Source organism: Muntiacus reevesi, chromosome 2, assembly GCF_963930625.1.
Source record: "Muntiacus reevesi chromosome 2, mMunRee1.1, whole genome shotgun sequence".
NCBI classification, from domain to species: domain Eukaryota; kingdom Metazoa; phylum Chordata; class Mammalia; order Artiodactyla; family Cervidae; genus Muntiacus; species Muntiacus reevesi.
The window spans coordinates 10,666,957-10,687,837 of record NC_089250.1 but is presented as its reverse complement, the minus strand read 5'-3'; the positions used below and the strand labels follow the sequence as shown (position 1 = coordinate 10,687,837).

Below are 20,881 nucleotides of genomic sequence, written 5' to 3'. Positions count from 1 at the left end.
TACTTGTCTTTGTCTGACTTACTTCACTTAGGGTGATAATGTCTAGGTCCATCCCTGCTGCTGCAAATAGCATTATTTCATTCTTTTTTATGAGTTAGTAATTTTCCATTGTATAAATATTCCACATCAGATGCAATGTTTAAGTGCAATCAGATCTAGAAATCTTTTATTTTAAGCCTTCTGGGTTTATTGTAGTCCAGAGAAAAGTCTCTCCAGGGCTGAGCTTCTTGAAAAGTCTCTTGGGATTTCTTTTGACTTTCATGGATTCATTGTCTTCAATTAAAGTTTTGAACATCCGAACATTTCTGCTTTTATAAAATCTGAGGTTTGTAGCGAACCTTATTTTTTCCAGTTGGAGACACACTTGGTGCAGCCTTTTCAGTGTATAAATAGACAGGATAATCTTTCATTTCAGAGGAAATCATGAAATATTACTTTATTGTGTACTAGCTAAAAATCTCCTTTGTTTCACTTAGGCTTCTGCTGGTCATGAAGAAGTAAAAGACCTGCAGCGCAAAAACCACATTCTGCAGGAAGAAATTGCCAGCCTAAGACTGGAAATAGATGCAGTGAAAAGTCAGAACCTGGAAAAGGAAAAGAACTATTTTGAGGACATTGAAATTGTCAAAGCAAAGAGTGATGATGCTCAAAAGGCAGTAAAACTGACTGAGGAAATGTTAACAAAGACTATATCCCAGGATACAGGCCAGCCTCATGTTCTGGCAGCTGAGAATACGATGCTAAAGTCTAAGCTGGAGAACAAAAAAGAAAGCAAACAAAGACTGGAAACAGAAGTGAAATCCTACCATTCTAAACTGGCTGCTGCCTCACACGATCACGATCGAGGTCAGACATCACCAAGAGACCTGGAACTTGCCTTCCAGAGAGCAAAAGACGAGTGGTTATGCTTGCAGGACAAAATGGAGTCTGACGTGGCTAACCTAAAAGATAACAGCAAGGCGCTTTCCCAGCAACTCTCTACAGTGGAGCGTAAATTCAATAAGCTAAAAGTCAAGCTGCAGCGCACAAGAGATGATCTTAGAGTAAAGACCTTGACATTAGAACGTGTCCAGAGAGACCTTCACCAAGCAGAGTGTCAAAAGCAGGAAACTGAACACATGTATCAGAATGAACAAGGCAAAGTGAATGAACACCTTGGAAAGCAGGAATCCTTAGAGGAGAGATTATCTCAACTCCAGAGTGAAAACACGTTGCTCCGACAGCAACTGGATGATGCGCAAAACAAAGCCAACAGTAAAGAGAAGACAGTCATTGGCATCCAAGACCAATTTCAGCAGATCGTCAGAAAACTCCATGCCGAAAGTGAGAAACAAGGTCTGATGCTAGAAGAAAGAAACAAGGAGTTAATCAGCGAACGGAATCATCTAAAAGAGAGACTGTGTCAGTACGAAAGTAAGAAAGCAGAAAGAGAAGTAAGTATCCAGAAGGAGAAATAAGTCTCAGATTTCCTGAAAGAAAATTCAGAGTTTTGAATTTGACTAGATTCTGGCTAAATGTTGAACCTAGTTGACTATAAAAAAATACACAGGCTGTGAATCTATGGTCTCTAATCCAGGCTAAAAGCACACCTTGTATCCAGCAAATAAAAATTAGACCCGAGAAATGCTTTATTTTGACTCGAGACATCATGTCTCATGAAATATTAAGAAATTCAGTTCTAGATTGTTTATATAGACAGATTTAGCAATTTACGCTTTTACCTGTAAGGTACTAATTTTAATATTTATGTTACCACATGTCCGTATCATGATGAAGCCTGCTCAAACCTAAATGAACATTTTGAAATTAAGCTTCAGTTACATGGATTACCTTGACAGTCAACTGCAGGTTTCCCAGAGGCTATGTTGTACTTTGGCTTCAGTAGCTTGTCATAACTTTGTGTCATATTTGTTGGTATAGTTTTATTTTTATTCATGTCAATTTGAAAGATGTCAATATGGGAAACATTTTAGCCTTGAATCATTTATTCTTAAAGCCTCTCAACTCTTTAAATGCATCTACTTATCATTAAAACATAACTTGGGACTCAAGTGGAGCTGGAACTTGCCTTCCAGAGAGCAAAAGACGAGTGGTTATGCTTGCAGGACAAAATGAAGTCTGATATGGCAAACCTGAAAGATAACAACAAGGCGCTTTCCCAGCAACTTTCTATAGTGAAGGATAAATTCAATAAGCTAAAAATCAAGCTACAGCGCACAAGAGATGATCTTAGAGAAAAGACTTGGATGTTAGAATGTGTCCAGAGAGACCTTAACCAAGCGGAGTGTCAAAAGCAGGAAACTGAACACATGTATCATAATGAACAAGGCAAAGTGAACGAATACCTTGGAAAGCAGGAATCCTTAGAGAAGAGATTGTCTCAACTCCAGAGTGAAAACACGTTGCTCTGACAGCAATTGGATGATGAACAAAACAAAGCCAACAGTAAAGAGAAGACAGTCATTCGCATCTAAGACCAGTTTCAGCAGATCGTGAGAAAACTCCATGCCGAAAGTGAGAAACAAGGTCTGATGCCAGAAGAAAGAAACACAGTGTTAATCAACGAACAGAATCCTTTACAAGAGAGAATGTGTCAGTACAAAAATGAGAAAGCAGAAAAAGAAGTAAGTATCCAGACGGAGAAATAATTCTCAGACTTCCTGAAAGAAAATTCAGAGTTACCTGGAAACTCTGGAAGTTATCCAAGCACCACTAAAAAAAATAAAGTAGTCTTTTCCAACCTGTTTCCCCAGCATCTGGCACACAGACCTTCATTAAATGCTTGTGGGGTAAACAGAAAGACAATCCTCATCTAGCCAGGGGTGTACTGCCAACGAGCCACAGTAAGTTACGGTGTCACACTGGTTTACTTTAAAAGACGTTCTTTCAAAATGAACTCCAGGAAGAAAAGCAGTCCACACAGCGAGGGATGCTGTAGCAATCTTGCTGAGTAGTTTGTTGAGAGCTCTATCTTTTCCTTCCAAGAATCGGGACTTTTTCTCGGCGCATCGTTGCTTCTCCTCAGTGACTTGAAGCGCTCTTGTCAGGGGGGCATTTTCCACAAAGAGCTCCTTGAGCAGCAGATCTGATCGTGTGCTCTTTTCAAACTGGAGAGGGGAGAGAGCCACAGTGTACTGCACGTCTCACGCAGCCACGCCACGCCACCAGCTCTCCCTTCCTATTCCTCCACACGCGTTCAGGCTAGCTTGGGGAACCTTACAAATCAGAGACATGTTGGATGCATGACAGGTTTTGTTATCCTGGCATGAGAGAGGAAACTGACGAACTATATGATAGAGAAGAGCTGCGCTCCTGAAGAGCTATCCCTGCCCCTCTCTCTCCTGAGGCCCTTCTATCACCACCTTTCAGACCTGGAAGCAGGTCACGTGTGTGGCTGGCTGCAGACACACTCAGCCAAGAAAACAGGCTGGGGGACGTTAGGGTCAGTCACTCAGCACCCACCAGTTCCCAGCGGAAGTTGGGTCCCGGGGCTGCCACAAACATCCCACATGGCAGGAGGGCTGTCGGTCCATCCTCCCCTTGGCACCTGAGATCCTACTCACCCTCCCCGTCACCCCCAGCTGGCCCCCCAGCCCTGTCCCCACTCACCTGCGCCTCCTCCTAGAGCCGCCAAGCCGCCCGCTGCTCCCCTTCCAGCAGCTGCTGCAGCTCGGCCACGCGGCCTGCAGGCACGCGCTGTGCCATCTCCTCCTGCAGCTGCTGCACCCACTGCGTGAGCTGGGAACGGGCCAGCAACAGCCTCTGGGTGGCTCCATACCGCTGCCGGGGAAAAGGCACAGCAGTTGTGGGCTGACTGCCCAGACCTTCAGGGTCACCACCAGACACAGAAAACTGCATCTCTACCTGGAAGGCCACCCCACAAGGTAAGGGCATATCCAGCAAAGCCCATGATTTCTAAAGAATCTGTTTATCTAATGCCGACATTCTATTTCCTGGTAGTTCAGATGGTAAAAAATCCGCCTGCAATGCAGGAGACACAGGATACGTGGATTTGGTCCCTGAGTTGGGAACATCCCCTGGAGAAAGGGATGGCAACCCACTCCAGTAATTTTCCCTGGAGAATCCCACGGACAGAGGAGCTTGGCAGGCTAAAGTCCATGGGGTCACAAAGAATTGGACAGGACGGAGCGACTAACACAAAGTCCATTCAGGGGCTTCTGCACCCTGAGAGCCTGGAAGGCCTGCCTGTAGCCCTCCCAGTGACCTCATGCCGGATCCTGGGAGGATCAAGTCATTCTGTCCTGTTTACCTCCTGGGTTCTTCGCTGGGTTTAATTCCTTCCATAACAGGACCCACACCCGCCGCGTACACAGCCTCCCTCTAAATGTAGAGCTCACACTCCTGAGACGGGCTGTGGCCAGGGCCCCGGAGGTGGTTGCAGTGTCTGGAGGGGCGTGGATATGGATGGGCTGGGACACTGCTCCCTGGGCACAGAACCCACAGGATCGCTGGCACCAAGCTGTCCAGAGCTTTCCCTGCACGGAGCTCCTGGGAGGCCATCTAAACACCGTTTACACCACGGGCTCTGGCGGCCTCGTCTGGAGCACACAGAACTGCCCTCTGAGACCCCGTGGACGGGAGAGGTGGCGGCTCCACCAGGGGCCCTGCTGAGGGCAGGCCAGGCAGGAGGGCACTGGCCACCCCGGGCATGGGTGAAACCGTGAGCCACAGCCCCACTGTCCTCACTGCCCTGTGTCACCGCGTGTCTGAGGGGCCACCCCGGGCAGTTTCCCCGGACAGACCGCAGAGGCACACCACACACATGGGCCCCGCAGAGCAGCCGCCACGCTCCTGGGATGAAGAAAGGGGAGGAAGATTCTCACACACCCTCCACCAGACGTAGCTGCTTCCCCGCAGCGTCAGAGCTTCGGATGATCACTATGCAGTCACCCCAGCCCATGTCTGAGTGCTGGACATCCCCCCTCACCAGCGGGCAGCCCAGCCCTGCTGCCCATGGGTGGAACTGTCTTCGCCTCAAAGGCTCAAACCAGTCCGGCAATTTCTCAAGGTTCCTTTTGCACTACAAACAGGGAAGGGAGCCCACTATACACAGAGACACCTTGGAGAAAGTGCCTGCTAAGAGTGGGGGGCTGGGCTCACAGGGGTCTGCCAGCCCCTCCTCAGACCCTGGACAGAGAGGAGTCCCACATGCAGACAGACCCTTCTGCAACCCAGGCCACCTGAGAAGTGAGCTCTCACACCAGGTGTCCACAGCTAAGTCCAGGGGTGGGGAACCTGGTGCCAGGCTGAGGAGAGACACGAGGCTTAGAGACCCTCTCTCACAGCCCCTTCCCCCTGCAGGCCCTGGCCCTCCAAGCGCACCCCATGTCACACCGTCACCTCCCTCCTCTCCTCCTGCTCGAGCTCCTCGGAAGAACCAGCCCTGCGTCCCAGCACCTCATGCTGACAGGCACCGCCACCCCTCCTGGGCCTGCTCGGCTCACATCTGTGTGTCCCAGCCCACAAGCTCCCTGCCTCCCGACCGCTGCACCTCTGAGCCTGGCAGGCACCGGACAAGTGCTGGGCAGGGCAGTGGGTGCACACCCACAGGCGTGTCACACCAGGGCTCCGCTGGGGGCGAGGAGCTGGTCACCTCGGGGGCTGTGCCGCCGCCCACGGCCTGAGCCTCGGAGCCCACCTGCCGGGCTCCCTGGCTCCTCCACCTGCAGAGGGCGCACCCAGAAGAGCTGTATGGACTCCTGCCCTCGGGAGCAAACAGGCACAGCCCTTCACACGGGTCACGCGTGTTCCACCTGACCCTGGACGGGGCCTGACTGAGTCCTGGGCCTGGAGGGCGCCCCCTTAGCCGTGTGACCTCAGCCAGCCCCGTGACGCCCTTGGCCAGACGAGTCCCAAGCAGGCGGTCAGAGGCGAGGCTGACCCCTTTCAGCCCGGGACCCCTGTGCACACCCACCTGGTCCTGACTCTTTTCAAGGGCCTCTCTCAGCTGTGACTGGGCCAGTCTCAGGCTCTGACGTTCCTGAGTCACGCGGTCAAGTTCAAGTTCAAGTTTTTGGATTTCGTTACCCTGTTTTCAAATGTCGGTTTCACAAGTATAAGAAGAACATTAGCTACGTGATACGTGTTTAATGCAGAAACTTCAGAAAGGCAAGAATTACAAAATTTAAGTCATCCGTGATCGCAGCACACCCGACGTGCTGTATCTCCTGGCCCTTCCGCCACACACACACTCGCCGCCACCACGACATCGTAGGCCATGCTATCTCTCTTACAACGTCCAGAGCATTAGACACTATTCAAACGTGGTTATTAGGGCGGCACCATACTTACTGACTTAGTCAATACGGTTTAGGACTCCAAGCTGATTCCAATTCTGTTGTGCTATTATAAACACCAGAGCAATGAAAATACATTCAGCTAAGTCCATACACAATGCTCGGTAAAGTTCCCACAGCAGAATTGTGAAGTCAGGGCACACCAACGTTCTTGACCACTCTTGATGTATGTTTTGCCAGAATGACCTCTGGAGAGGTCATCCCAATTTAGGCTCCTATCATCAGGATTTAATCTCTTTCTGCTACTTTCTCTAGGTACCAGGCTTTGCAAAAGCTGCTAACGTTTACACACGTTTCAAGGCTTGCTTGTGAAGCCCCTCGCTTTACCTCCAGGCACGTCAGGGCTGTACCTGGTCTGTTTTAGGCCAGGCTGCCTGCCCCTCCTTGCCCCGCCCACAATTCACCTGCAGCTCCTGCTGGAGCTCGGCCTCCTCCACTCTGCGTGTCAGCAGCTGGATGGTGATATGATTCTTCTTGCTTTGGGCCTGGTGGGTAGAGGCCTCCTCTCCGAGCTGCAGGACCGTGTGGTTGAGCTGGAACAGTTCATCCCTACACTTCTGACTCTGCAACAAGAAGGGAGAAAACACAGGTAGAAAAGCTATGGTTTTAAGCCAGCAGCATCCCAGGGGTCCCCAACCAGGACACTCTTCTCCCCAGGGGATGCTTGGCAATTTTTGGAGACCATTTTGGTCATCACAGCTGGGGATGGGGTTGCCATCAGCAACTACTGGGTGAGGCGCTCGCTCAGTGTCCCCAGAGTGACGGGCTTTCAGGCCACTTGGCAGAGGATGAACTCTCATCTATATCCCTCAAGAACCAAACGCGGGGTGCCAGAAGCACTCACACCCCATCACTGCTATGGAGAACTGGCAAAATTTTCTCCTTTCTCCCATGGTTATTTTTGGCATTATCTTACACAAGTTGAAGGAAAAACAAAAACAAAACCCTAGCTAAACCTGAGGCACGTGATTCTCTTCAACAGTCTGATCACTGTCATTAAACACAGCACACTGATGAAATCACCCACTTGGCAGACAGTGGATGCTGGATGCTGGCGGTGTGGCCTGGGATAAACAGCAGCCAACAGGTGACACAGCAAGCTCATTATCTCCAACCGTGTGTCACACATTCACACAAACCATGTTTTGCTCCTCTGCTTTTCCCTAGCAATTGCTCCGGAGGCTGAGGGTCTGAACCCTCTGCACCTTGGAGCAGAGTTCATGCACAGCTAGGCGAGTGCATCACTGCTGCCCCAAGGCGGGTGTTCCCACCTTATCAGCCAGGCTCGGGGAGAGGCAGGCAGCGGTGAGAGGAGGCAGATGGGAACTGCAGGTCTCTCCAGGGTACAGCAGGTGTCTGAGAAACCAGAGGCGACAAAAGCACTCCCAGAGTGAGTGGGAAGTCAGCAAGGACACAAGGTCAGCAGGTGAAAATCTACTACGCTTCTAAGTTCTGACAGTGAACGTGCAGAAACCCCCGTGAGAAACAAAACACCATCTCCGCCCTGGCCTGGAAAGAGCTTGAAAGTCGAGACTCCCACCCTCCCAACAAGAACAAAGAAAAAGCGGAGTCACTGAGAGTCAACAAGTCTTCCGAGATCCATCAGAGAACTGAAGTCACAGGGCAAACCAATGCTCTGGAAACCAGAAAGAAAAACAGGCGAAGAGCGTCACAGCTCACCAGGAGTCAAAGGCTGGAGGCCTAAACAGAGTGGCTGCTGTGGGTAGAACCGGGCCCACAAAGTCACCACTGTCTGGAGACAAGGCTGCTAACACGTCATTAAGGGTAAATGTACTCACAGGGTGGGGTCCCAGCCCAATGGGACAGTGACTTTATAAGGAGACACAGTGAGAGGGGGCTGCCCACAAGCGTGGAAGGGCCTCATGGGAACCAAGCCAGCCCCGCCTTGATCCTGGCCTTGAGAACCTTGGGAAACAAACTCCTGTAGTTTAAGCCGCCTGCTTGTGACATTCTGTACGGAGCCTGAGCAGACTAGACCTCGACTCTTCTGAAGTGCACATAGCGTTCTGCTCTCTGCCCTCAAGGGAAACCTCCTTCTCTACCAGGCCGGAATCAGCGAGGGGAAGGGGATAACCAACTAGGGCCGCTCTAGCTGTTCTGACTCAGGGTCACTCACCTACTGGAGTGGCTAAAATAAGAGTGACAGCAGGGATGTGGGGCAAATGAACCTAGCATACACTGCTGGAGGGAACATAAACTGTTATTAGCCTCTCTGGATAACAGCTGGGCAATTTCATATAAAATCAGACGTGCATTAGATGATTCCTTTTGTGTCACTTGTGTAAAGACAATTTTGGAAATGAAGGACAGTTAGTGGTTTTCAGGGGTTGAGGCTGGGGTACGTGGGCAGGAAGACAGGTGGCAGACGTAGTTGTGAATGAACAATATGAAGCACCTTGTGGAGCTGCAGCTGTGGTTGTGGAGACATGAACCTGCACAGAGAATAAAACCGTGTAGACCTGACACCCACATGAGTACAGAAGTAAAGCTGTGGAAGCATGTGGCCTTTCCGGGTGGTCCTGTGGTTAAGAATCTGCCTTCCGAGGCAGGACACCGGGGTTCCATCCCTGGTTGGGGAACTGAGATGGCACATGCCATGGGGTAGCGAAGCCTTCTACCAAGAAAAAATAACACTCCCCGCCAAAAAACTGGGGAAGTAAGACCTACAGAGTGCTTCAATGTCAACAGCTTGACCGTGATGCTCATTAAGGGCTGATTTGCGCCCCCTCACACCCCAATTCACATGCTGAAGCCCAAACCTCCAAGACTGCACTGGAGTACTGTACAGAGGGACTGCAGTTGGAGATGGGGTCTTGAAAGAGCTGATGAAGGTAAAACGAGGTCGGATGAATCCAGTATGACGGTGCCCTAATAAGAGATGATGACACAGACACATCTGAAGGATGACCGGGAGAGGACACTTGTATACAAACCAAACAGAGGGGCCTCAGAAGAAACCAGCCCTGCCCTGACCCTGAACTTCTAACTCTGAGAACTGTGAGGAAATAAATTTTTGTTGTAGAAACCCCTCAGTCTGTGGTGGTTTGCTATGGCAGCCCTAGCAAACTAACACAGATACTATACTAAAGTTACACAAAACGTGACCACTGGGGGAAACTGGACAAAGTGTATTTCTCTAAAATATATGTCTTATAACCACTTATAACCACATGTGAGTCTGCAATTACCAATAATACTTTCAATTTTTAAAAAATGTTAAAAAAAACAACAAACAAACAAACAATGACACATCCAAGCTGTGTGAAGTGAAGTGAAAGCAGCTCAGTCGTGTCCGACTCTTTGGGACCCCATGGACTATATAGTTCATGGAATTCTCCAGGCCAGCATACTGGAGTGGGGAGCCTTTCCCTTCTCCAGGGGATCTTCCCAACCCAGGGACCAAACCCAGGTCTCCTGCACAGCAGGTGGATTCTTTACCAGCTGAATCACAAGGGAAGCCCTCCAAGTTGTGCGCTTTGGTACGAAAGCCAGTAAGTGAGACCAAGTGCAGAAAGCATTTATTCATGGGGCAGAGGGAGACCAGTGTGATGGGCAATGCTGAAACACAGTGAGGAGGGCATTCACATACAGGCTAAAGGGGACTGATCAAACAGTAAGTCCATCCACTGAGGATGATGGAGACCAGGCTTTTCACTGCTAGAGAAATAAGTTATAAATACAGAAAGAGAGAAAGCTAGAATCACCCCTGTGATATTGGAATTGCAGTTTGAATTTATGATTTTTTGGTAGACAGGTGTATAAATAAATCTACCTGAAACCACATGCATGTGAGCATAATAAATATACACTCCCTAGTTCCATGTCTAACTGCATTTGGACATAGTGATGCCCCAGGAGCAATGAGCACTCCCAGGACCCAAATCTTGGTCTCCGAGTACAATTCTGAGCTAAAAATCACAAAGGATTCCTTGGATAAGTGGCTGCTTCCAGGGTTGGGGCAAGGGAAATACCAGATAAACCTGGAACATCATGGGACATGAGAAAGTAAGGAAGTGCTCAAATAATGACCAGGACCTGTCTGGAGGGCCCAGAACTCACCCGGAGGGGCCTCTTATTGGCCAAATCTGGGACAATGGAGCATGAAAATAAATACTGATGGTAAAATATTATAACCCATTGAATAAAACAGGGAGAACAACTGGGTGAGAGTTAGATGAAGAATGGAACATTCACATCCTATCAAAGGAATTTCCTATAAAATGTTCAGTAGTTACCAAGGGAAAGTAACTTTGTGAAGAAGCCTGGCCAACACAACCTGACTAAGAATCTAAGGACATCACTAAAGCTTGCATCCCTGGACAGGATGGAATGAGAAGGGAATATCCCCACATAATCTGAATCCAATTATAAGGAAGTTCTAGACACCAAAACAACTGCTTATAACCTTCAAAAGCACCAGGTCCTAAGAACAAGGACAGGCAGACTGAAGCCACACGAGGTCCTGATTGTGGCTGACAGGGCCTCAACCCGTCATACCCACACTGATTTCCCAACTTGGAGAGTGACGGGGCTGATGGGCCAGCAACTCTGGCTAACTTTCATAAAAATGTTCTGTTTCCTTTTTGTAAGTTTGAGATTATTTCAAAACAATGGAAAAGGGACGGGGGCATCCGTTTCATGCCAGGGGTCAATACTTAACCTGTGTGCAGAGCTCTTCCATCTCAGAGCAGGTCTTTTCCTTGTCTCTCTTTAAAACCTCAATTTCCTTCCTGTTGAAGAAGCAAAGTTAACAGTATCACTGAGCAGTCATTGCTCACGGTCACCATGGTGGCTGGTGTGTACACCTGCTCTCAGTACCCTACAGCCACGGGTCTGTCACTGTCCTGCACTGTTCCCGCTGCTGGTCAATTGGATCCCAGCCTGGAAACTAGAGGAACCCTGCCAGCACACAGGGGCCAGCTCCTTCCCTGTATCCAGTGTCAACCTGCTCTGGTTTGCATCTCCCAAGAGATAAGTTACAGAAAAACAAAGCTTTCTTAGCTCCTAAAAGAGCCATTGACTAGCGTATTCAGCCCCTTGGTTCTCTGTGTTTACAGCTGGCCCGTTCCTGCATCTCTTTACCTTCACTGAAATGTCAGCGTGCTCACAGCTGGCACCAATGCAAGATGCTGGGTGAGAGTCCTCACGAGGTTCTTGCAAGGAAATCCCCCCAGGGACCGCGAGCACAAAGCTGAGGAACACAAGGACTCAGAAAGCTGAATCCTATGAAGAGAGTACCCCCATCCTACACCCTGAGGTCAGCACTGGAGGAAACTAGAAAGATGCCCGCATCAGCAGACGGAGGGTGATCTGATGCAATGTGGAATCTTCAGGAGGGGAAAGCAAGTACTGACAAGGCTGCCCGGGCTAAGTCTGCCTGGAGCCCCAGGCTTCCAAAGCTCTTAAGTCTCCCTGGACGGTAACTCCATTGATGTGCAACAGATGAGCAACTGACCAATAAAGTTCACAGGGAGGCAGCTTGAAACCCACGCCTGCTGCCCTGAAAATCTATCCTTAACATATGTTGGTCACACTGAAGTTCCCCTAAACATTAGGTCTCTATCTGGCATTAGCTTCTAGTTTTCTCAATCTAAAAGTACTCAAAGCACATATCTCATATGTTTAATGTATTATTCTTATAATATCAAACATAAGTATCTCCTTCAAAGCATAAGTACGATTTTGTTTTTCTCATAAGGAACTAAAGAGAAAAATGAAGGCATAGAAGTCAATGGAATTTTAAAAGACGTGGAGGGTTTCAAGGAGGAGTGTGAGCACAAATGAGGTCTGTATTTTGAACTGTCATTCAGGATCCTGGATGGAAAACAAAATTGATTCAAGGCAGATGTGTGTGTGCACGTGGGTGCCGGGGTTGGGGGGTTCCTGTTTCCTGGACCTCAAATAAGATGGTGGTTGCCTTATCCCAGTCCTCCACATTCACCAGGCAACCAGAGCCTGTGCAAAGCTGATCATCTAACATCTGGTGTCCTCACAGAAGGTTATAGAAACCTCCAGGGGCCCTTAAACAAAAACCTGAATGCTGAAACCAAAGCTGTGAGCATTAAGGAACCCAAAGATGGGGTTACCCTGAGGCCAACACCTACATCAGTGTGGAGAAATCACACCAGGGCCGTATGTGGTGGGCTGGTTCCCTGAAAGAGGTTAAAGTGATCTCAGATTAAGTGGTTCCCAAGTCTTCTTAACAAAAGCAAAACACATCCTTACTGTAGGGAGAACCCTCTACTACAGCTCTCAGGATTCCCACAGATGAACATCATGTAAGCATGAGCTCACAATCAAAGGTCACCACAACGAATGTGGGAAAGGACCACTTATGAGAGTCAGAAGAAGCCAAAACAACAGAATTAGATCCCAGATATTGGAATTATCAGACACACACTTCTGATAAATATTATTAAATGTTTACTTAAATAAAGATAGAAATAAAAAATGGACAAGCAAGCAACAGTAAGCTATCAGAAATGATCAGGCAGGACCAAATGGAATGTTTGAAAATGAAAAAAAAGAACCCCAATGTCAAAATAAAAGCTCACTGGCAGATTAGATATAGCTGAAGAAAGAATCACTGACCTGGAACACAGAGACATGAAATAAGTACCCAGAATGTGCCACATACAGAAAAGAAGATGGAAGAAATGAAAGAGAGGTTAGGAAAAGAAGGAAAAGTGAAAAGATCTAATATCATACACCCAACTGGAAAGACCACTGAGGGGAGAGGCAATGTTTCACAAAGAATGGCTGAAAGATTTTCATAGGACACAAACCTAGATATTCAACAGGCGTAATATTTCTAAGTACAGAGAGTAAAAAGAAAGCCGCATCTATGCCCTACGACTCAACAATTCCATTCTTAGGTATACCAGCACCGAGAACAAAAAATGGGGCTCTCCAGAGCTCCCCAGGGGTTAGCACTATCCCGACTTGGAATAGTGACCCTGGGGGGCATGTTCTGGGTGTTGGTGACATAAATGTGTCCAATTTATCAACGATTCTTCCAGTTGCAAACACATGTACATTTTTTGTGTGTGCATCTAACACTTCAATAAAAGTTAAAATGAAAGTAATACACACCTAAACACACCAAAGAAAAACCACAAAAGATGGAGAAGCTAATAGCAACCAGAGGACACAACTCAGCTCACCTCCTGTGGGGACAGAAAAACAGCCTCTAAAAGATGTCTGCATCCAGAAGCTGCAAATGTGCTATTTGATAGCAAAGGGGAATCAACGCAACAAACAGAATTAAAGCTGCTAGTTCACTGCCCTTAGATGGAAAGAGAGTCCTAGACTGTCCACTAGAGCCCTCCTCTGTGGAAGAGCAGGCAGAAGACTGGGAGTCAGGATGGAGCATGAGGAGGACCAGCCAGTCACTGCTGGTGTGAGAGGAGGAAGGTGTGGATCAAGAATGGGAGGCCTGCAGGTTTCCTCCAGAGCGTCCAGAAAGGAAGGCGGCGGCCAACACCAAGAATCCCACCCAGTCGTACCCACTTCTGATTTTCAGCCTCGAGCACCGTGAAATCCTAAGTTGTGATGCTTTAAGCCTCTGACTTCCTGGTAACTCATCACCGCAGCAATGGAAAATGGATGCTCACTCAGAGCAGCCTGCCCAGGGCAGAGGGCAGAGGGCAGCCTTCAACTGCGCATCAAGGTCTGTGCTCCTAGGAAGCCCGGCCTTCAGAAATGGGAGAGAATCTGAGACATTTTCAGATAAACAAAAACTGAGGAAATGTATTCCAAAGACAGTTTCATGGAACACCACACATCAGAGTAAAGAAGATGATCCCATAAAGAAGGCATCTAACCAGGCATCCAAGCTGAGGACCATTCAGTAAAATGCCTGGTCGGAAGTTTTGAAAAACGGCCATGTCCAAATGCCTTGAAGCAATCTACCCAGGCAGACCCAGGAGGAAACATAAGATCTGAACAGGCCTGTAACAAGGGGTACACATGTCAGAGAATGGAGCCTTCTCTGTCCAGCCCCCTGGGGCTGAAAGCTGCAAACACCTGTCTCACTCCAAGCTGCAGACCCAGCTGTGACAGCACGTGGCAGGTGCCCAGGAAACCCCGTCCAATGATCCAGACACCACTGAGACTGGAACCGAGACGTTAGCTGTGGGGCCAACAAGCCAAGGCGTGCCGTGAGTCAGGAGAAGCAGGGAGGACAAGCACAGCCCGCCGGGCCCAGGACCTGGGTGGAGCACTAGGACAGCACTGGGCTCCTGTGCCTGTCCCCAGGAAGTGCCCGAGACAGACGGCAGAGAGGGCATGTGGCCGCTGGGCTGCTCCCACACTGAAGCCTGCAGCTCGTCGTTGCGGTCCTGCAGGTCCTGTGGGCAGAGCCAGACACTTCCTCCAGCCACTGCGGCCACCAGGCCCAGGAGCGGGGCGCGGGGCCGGCACCCGGGGAACAGTTCAGGCCCCTGACGTCCAGGACGGGGCACCAACACTAGACCCGAACTGCTCCAGGAGCGACAAGGAGCAGCAGTCATTTCTCAACTTCTTATGCCTGGCACCACCTTCCATCACCGGATACACAGAAGGGACTCAGGGGGAAAAAAGTGCAGTGAAAATGAGAAATGGAGAAAACAGAGACCTTTTAACACCTGAAACCACAAGAGGTAGGGGGAGTATGCTCATAAGGGGTAGGGGAGATTTGGGAGGACATAAGGCTTAACAGGAAGGGTCTCTGGGACCTTCCTGGCGGTGCAGCGGTTAGGACTGAGTGCTTTCCCTGCAGGGGATGCGGATTTGCTCCCTGGTTAGGGAACTAAGATCCTGCAAGCTGCACAGCACAGAGGGAAAAATAAAAGAGGTAGGGTCGCGTCTGTAACAAGCCTCGTTTATCCACCCAAAGAATGAGCGGTAACTCAACAAGCCCACTTGGTGCCTGTCTTGTACAGGACCAGGAAGGGCGGCGTTCCCAGTCCGCTCTCCCAGGTGGTCCCTCGAGCCGAGCACCACGTGCGCCCATGATGGTGAGTCCACGTGCCCCTCCCCCTGCCTCAGGTGGGCCGTGGTCACCCCACCTGGAGGACGCCGCATGCGATGCCAGTTCCAGCTGGCTCCTCCCCCGGGACCCTGCCTCTGGGGGAGGCCAAAGCAGCCAACACCACATGCAGCGTCAAGGCCCCACATCCCTCTCTGATTTTCCTTTCTTGGGGGCTGCGCCATGCAGTCTGCAGGATCCTAGTTCCCCAACCAGGGATCACACCCGTGCCCCCTGCATTGGGAGTGCCGTCTTAACCACTGGGTAACCAGGGCAGTCCCTCCTCTTTGATTTTTTAATCTGAGTTTCCTCTGCAGGCAGCTCTTGTCAGTTCTTTCTGAACTCCCTGGAGGCCAGTGCCTGGCCTGTGCCCACACCCGCCCTGGGAGGAGGAGCCTCTAAACAACGGCTCTAGGCCACGTGGGAGAAGGGACAGGCCCTGCAGATCTTAGAGGAAGCGCATGTTTACTAGGGTCACTGAACCTCCTTCAGAAACTCCTGAGCAAACACGCAATATCCCCAGAGCGAGCACCTCTGTCCCGGGGCAAAGGGCAAGGCCAGGACGCGCGAGCTGCAGGGAGGCCCTGGGGCGGCGGGTGTGTGGGCCCCGGCCCCCCGCCGCACAGTGACACCACACAGGCCACCGAGCATCTCTGACGTGGTCAGTCTGGATCGAGGTGTGCAGCATATACTCTACAATGATCTTAAAGACCAGGTTCCCAAAGAGGGATGCAAAATCTCCCACTTACAATGTGATTATATTGATTACATGTTGAAATGATGACACTGCGAAAGTAATGGAGTAAATAAAACGTTATTAAAATTAATGTCACCTATTTCTTTTTACCTTTTTTAACGTGATCACTGGAAAACCTGGAAGGTGGTGTCCTCAGACACAGGAAACAATCAGAAGGCAGGCGCGGCCCCCATCCTGTAGCCCACACGGCTGCAGAGGAGGGCTGCACTCTCCTGGAGAAGCCAGGACACGTCCGCTTCGGCTGAGCAATGGGCTCTCTCTGTGGCTGCAGAAAACGTTCTTTAGCATCAAGCCCCCAGGGCCGCGGGGAGGGTTCAGTCCTGCCCCAGGAAGGGGTGGGTGTGAAGAAGGGATCTTCGGGCAATGTGGCCTCCCTCTTTTCAGCTGGGGCGCCCTGAGGAGGGACCCCGCAGCACCGTGAAACCCATACCTTCAGGGTCAGGGTCAGATTCTTGCGGAGGCCGGTCTCCTCCGCCTGCAGGTGCCGCAGGTCTTCCTCCAGCCTGGCCCTCTGCCGCTTGGCCCGCTCCCAGAACTTCAAGCATTCCACCTCTACCTCGGACCGCAGGAGGCTCGGCCTCCCCATGGAGCCCTGCTCCAGGCGTCTGCAAGGCACACGGCTCACGGTGCATCAGGCTCCCCGGGGGCGCCACCTGCGCCTCTCCCTCCCCGGGGTCTCCCGTCAGCGCACTCAGCCTCGGCATTGGGAACTTGGTTGTTCCCACCTGACAGACAGGTGAGTCGCAGTGTTGTGGGGCAGCGGAGGCCTCATGAACTGCCCCCGTCGGGGCTGGCGGAGGTGACCCCACACAGACAAGGGAGACAGTGGGTCCCTCGACTCATGGGGCAAGCTAGCAGGTGACCTCTGGGTGGGTCTCTGGCACCCCTTGGCCATTCAACCTTCTCCATGTCATCAAAAAATGCACCAGTAAATAAAGGCAGCATCAGGGCCCTTGGTGACTGAAGGCGCAGAGAAGCCAGCCTCCACCACAAGCCTTGGAAAACCAGCACACAACGAATCCCAAGGCAGACAGAAGACAGGGCGGGGGCCCTTCCCCTCAGAAGCTGCAGAGATCTTTTGCAACAACCATTCCAGTCAGCAGGGAAAACAGTGCCAAACCTTAGCTTTATCACTAAAGCTGGTGGAGCTGAGCTATTTAAAATCCTAAAAGATGATGCTGTTAAAGTGCTGCACTCAGTATGCCAGCAAATTTGGAAAACTCAGCAATGGCCCCAGGACTGGAGAAGGTCATTTTTCATTTTAATCCCAAAGGAGGGCAATGCCAGAGAATGTTCAGACTATTGCACAGTTGCACATATTCCACATGTTAGGAAGGTAATGCTCAGAATCCTTCAAGCTAGGCTTCAACAGCACATAAACCAAGAACTTCCAGATGTCCAAACTGGAGTTAGAAAAGGCAGAGGACCTAGAGATCAAATTGCCAACATTCACTGGATCATCGAAAAAGGAAGAGAATTCCAGAAAAACATCTACTTCTGCTTCATTGACTACGTTAAAAGTCTTTGACTATGTGGATCACAAGAAACTGTGGAAAATTTTTCAAGAGATGGGAATATCAGAGCACCTCACCTGCCTCCTGAAAAACCTGTATGTGGGTCAAGAAGCAACAGAACCGGATATGGAACAACACACTAGTTCAAAATTGGGAAAGGAGTACATCAAGGCTGTATATTGTCACCTTGCATATTTAACTTATACGTAGAGTATTTCATCCAAAATGCTGGGAGATATACCAACAACCTCAGATATATAGATGTTACCACTCTAACAGTAGAAAGCAAAGGGGAACTAAAGAGCCTCTTGATGATGGTCAAAGAGGAGAGTGAAACGTTGGCTTGAGACTAAACAGTCAAAAAACAAAGATCACAGCATCGAGTCCCATCACTTCATGGCAAATGGAAGGAGAAAAAGTGGAACTACTGACAGATTTTATTTCCCTGTGTTTCAATCCCAACGAATGTTCGAACTACCACAAAACTGCAATCATTTCACATGCTAGCAAAGTAATGCTCAAAATCATTCAAGCGAGGCTTCAACAGTATGCGAACCGAGAACTTCCAAATGAACAAGCTGGATTTAGAAAAGGTAGAGGAACCAACATTGCCAACATCCACTGGGTCATGGAAAAAGCTGGAGAATTCCACAAAAAACATATACTTCTGCTTCATTGACTATACTAAACCCTCTGACTGTGGAGACCACAACAAACTGTGCAAAGTTCTTAGAGAGATGGGAATACCAAGCCAGCTTACCTACCTCCTGTGAAACCTGTATGCAGGTTTCAAGAAGCAAAAGAGAGAACTAGATATGAAACAATTAGACTGGTTTGCAATTGGGAAAGGAGTATGTCAACACTGTATAATGTCACCCTGCTTCTTTAACTTATATCAAGAGTATATCATGTGAAATGCCAGCCTGGATGAAGCACAAGATGGAGTCAAGATTGCCGGGAAAAATATCAATAACCTCAGATATGCGGAAGACACAACCTTTATGGCAGACAGCAAAGAGGATCTAAAGAACCTCTTGATGAAAGTGAAAGAGAACAGTGAAAAAGCTGGCTTAGAACTCAACATTCAGAAAACTAATACCATGGCATCCAGTCCCATCAGTAATGACAAACAGATAGGGCAACAATGGAAACAGTGACAGACTTTATTTTCTTTCGCTCCAAAATCACTGCAGATGGTGAATGCAGCCGTGAAATTAAATGATGCTTGATCCTTGTAAGTAAAGCTATGACCAAACGAGATAGCATATTAGAAGCAGAAACATCACTTTGCTGACAAAGGTCCATCTAGTCAAAGCTATGGTTTTTCCACGAGTCACGCAAGGATGCAAGAGCTGGACCATAAAGAAAGCTGAGTGCCAAAGAACTGATGCCTTTGAACTGTGGTGTTGGAGAAGATGCTTGAGAGTCCCTTGGACAGCAAGGAGATGCAACCAGTCCATACTAAAGGAAATCAGTCCTGAATATTCATTGCAAGAACTGATGCTGAATCTGAAGCTCCAACACTTCGGCCACCTGATGCCAAGAGCCAACTCACTGGAAAAGACCCTGATGCTGGGAAAGACGGAAGGCAGGAGGAGAAGGGGATGACAGAGGACAAGATGGTTGGATGGCATCACTGATTCAATGGACATGAGTTTGACCAAACTCCAGGAAATGGTAGAGGACAGAGAAGACTTGTGTGCTGCAGTCCATGGGGACACAAAGACTTGGACATGACTGACTAAACAACAACATCACTAAAACAGCTGCTTAACAGGATTCTCAAACCCAGTATATCTAGGCTGAAGATGAGTGGAAACTCTTATTTCGGCAGAGCCTAGCTGGGTCCACAATCAATTGTGGTCCGAACCAGATATGACTGGCTCGGCCTCCCTCAGACTCACCGCAGAGCTTTGGGGCACAAGGGCAGCTGTCACTCAGGGAAACAGTTTGATGAGCATCAACAGCCTGCAGATCTTGGGGCGAGTTTTACAAACTTGATCCTATCACTTCCCTCTTGAAAGGGGAAAGGTGCAGTAACATATGCCAGGGCCACATGACAGGTGCTCAGAAAACATATGCAACATTATAGCAACGAGACCTCTCTGAAAGCAACCACGTGGACAGGAAGAAGCGAAGGACTCAGGAAAAATGTTAGGAGTGATAACATCTGTGGACGTGAAATGTTTGTTTTTATTTTTCCTTCTGTGTGTATTTTCTAAGTTTTCTACAACGAACATGTATCCCTTAATACATTTCTGTTAGAGTAACCTAATACAACAGCAACGCTATTTCTAAAAGTGTACCGCTGATACTGTGTTACTCATGGAGCAAAATCCCAACACCTACCTGGCCCTCGAGGCCTTGTTTCCCCCAACCAGATTCTTGGATGGAGATAACGAGTCTCTGGTTCTCCAATGCAGAAAGAACTTCACCGAGTCCCTTCGGGGTGGTCGGGAGAATCAGGTCAACCAGGCTGAGACCAACGCAAATCCATTCTCAGCTCCCTGCCTTATGGCCTGAAATCAGTCACCGTTGTCTTGTGGGCACGTTGGGAGGGCAACACTGGCCGCAGGGGAAGGCCATGTGCAGTCAGGCTGCCCGCCACCACCCGGGCTGACTCTGCGTGAGTCCACTCAGCCCACTGCATGGGTGATGCCTGGTCTGCGGGCTTCCTGCTGTGGGCTCAGGTGAGACAGCAGGGCCTCAGCTGGCAGCAGCCTGTGTCCACCATCCGCCCTGGGCCAGGACCCCGGCAAGACCTACCTGACCTTCTCCTCCGTGAGATGTTCCAGGGTGGAATGGAGGTCGTCCGTCTCTTTCACAAACTCCAGGTTCCTCTGCTCAGCTTTCTCCGGGTCTTGTCTCGCCTTATCTCGCTCCCTGGCCATCTGCTCCACCTGCGCCCTGCAGGAAGGAGGGAGGGATCACTGGGGACACTGCTCTGGGCCTAGCGAGCTGGTCTGAAGGAACAAACTCAGCTGGCCTACGAGTGCTGAGCAGTGGCTGGCGCTGGGCTCTCACCCACCTCCTGTGCGTGCGTGCCAAGTCACTGCAGTCGTGTCCGATTCTATCCAATCCTATGGACTGTAGACCTCCAGGCTCCTCTGTTCATTGGATTCTCCAGGCAGGAATACTAGAGTGGGCTGTCATGCCCTCCTCCAGAGGATCTTCCTGACAAAGGGATCGAACTCCCATTTCTCATGCCTCTTGCATTGGTGAGTGGGTTCTTTACCACTAGGGCCACCTGGGAAGCCTGACCCTC

The 20,881-nt window shown here is 49.6% G+C and overlaps 2 protein-coding genes across 10 annotated transcripts in view; one reads left to right on the top strand and one right to left on the bottom strand.

Annotated features, from left to right (window-relative positions):
* The window catches only part of LOC136159106 (ninein-like protein), a 129,174-nt gene extending 128,565 nt beyond the window's left edge, over positions 1 to 609 (top strand). Inside the window, exon 16 of the mRNA XM_065920935.1 lies at positions 477 to 609. The gene's annotated coding sequence lies outside the window, so the exon portion shown is untranslated. The remainder of the gene's footprint in view (positions 1 to 476) is intronic.
* Positions 155 to 20,873, bottom strand: LOC136159100 (ninein-like protein). 9 transcript variants are annotated; one of them, XR_010661400.1, is made up of 4 exons: positions 19,966 to 20,162; positions 16,533 to 16,707; positions 16,193 to 16,367; positions 1,228 to 6,880 (listed from the first exon to the last, which is right to left on the bottom strand). XR_010661400.1 is itself a non-coding variant. In XM_065920926.1 (4 exons), exons 1-3 carry the CDS (start codon positions 7,115 to 7,117, stop codon positions 3,622 to 3,624), a joined length of 669 nt encoding a protein of 222 aa, XP_065776998.1. In that variant the 5' UTR covers positions 7,118 to 8,169; the 3' UTR covers positions 1,228 to 3,107; positions 3,610 to 3,621. The 9 variants fall into 9 exon arrangements, 4 of the variants coding, with proteins under 4 accessions (XP_065776998.1, XP_065776996.1, XP_065776997.1 ...); XM_065920926.1 differs by lacking the exons at positions 16,193 to 16,367; positions 16,533 to 16,707; positions 19,966 to 20,162 and having other exon boundaries at positions 1,228 to 3,107; positions 3,610 to 3,780; positions 5,936 to 6,049; positions 6,722 to 8,169; XR_010661397.1 differs by lacking the exons at positions 16,193 to 16,367; positions 16,533 to 16,707; positions 19,966 to 20,162 and adding an exon at positions 155 to 584 and having other exon boundaries at positions 2,683 to 6,049; positions 6,722 to 8,169.
* Positions 20,874 to 20,881: the final 8 nt, after the last annotated feature.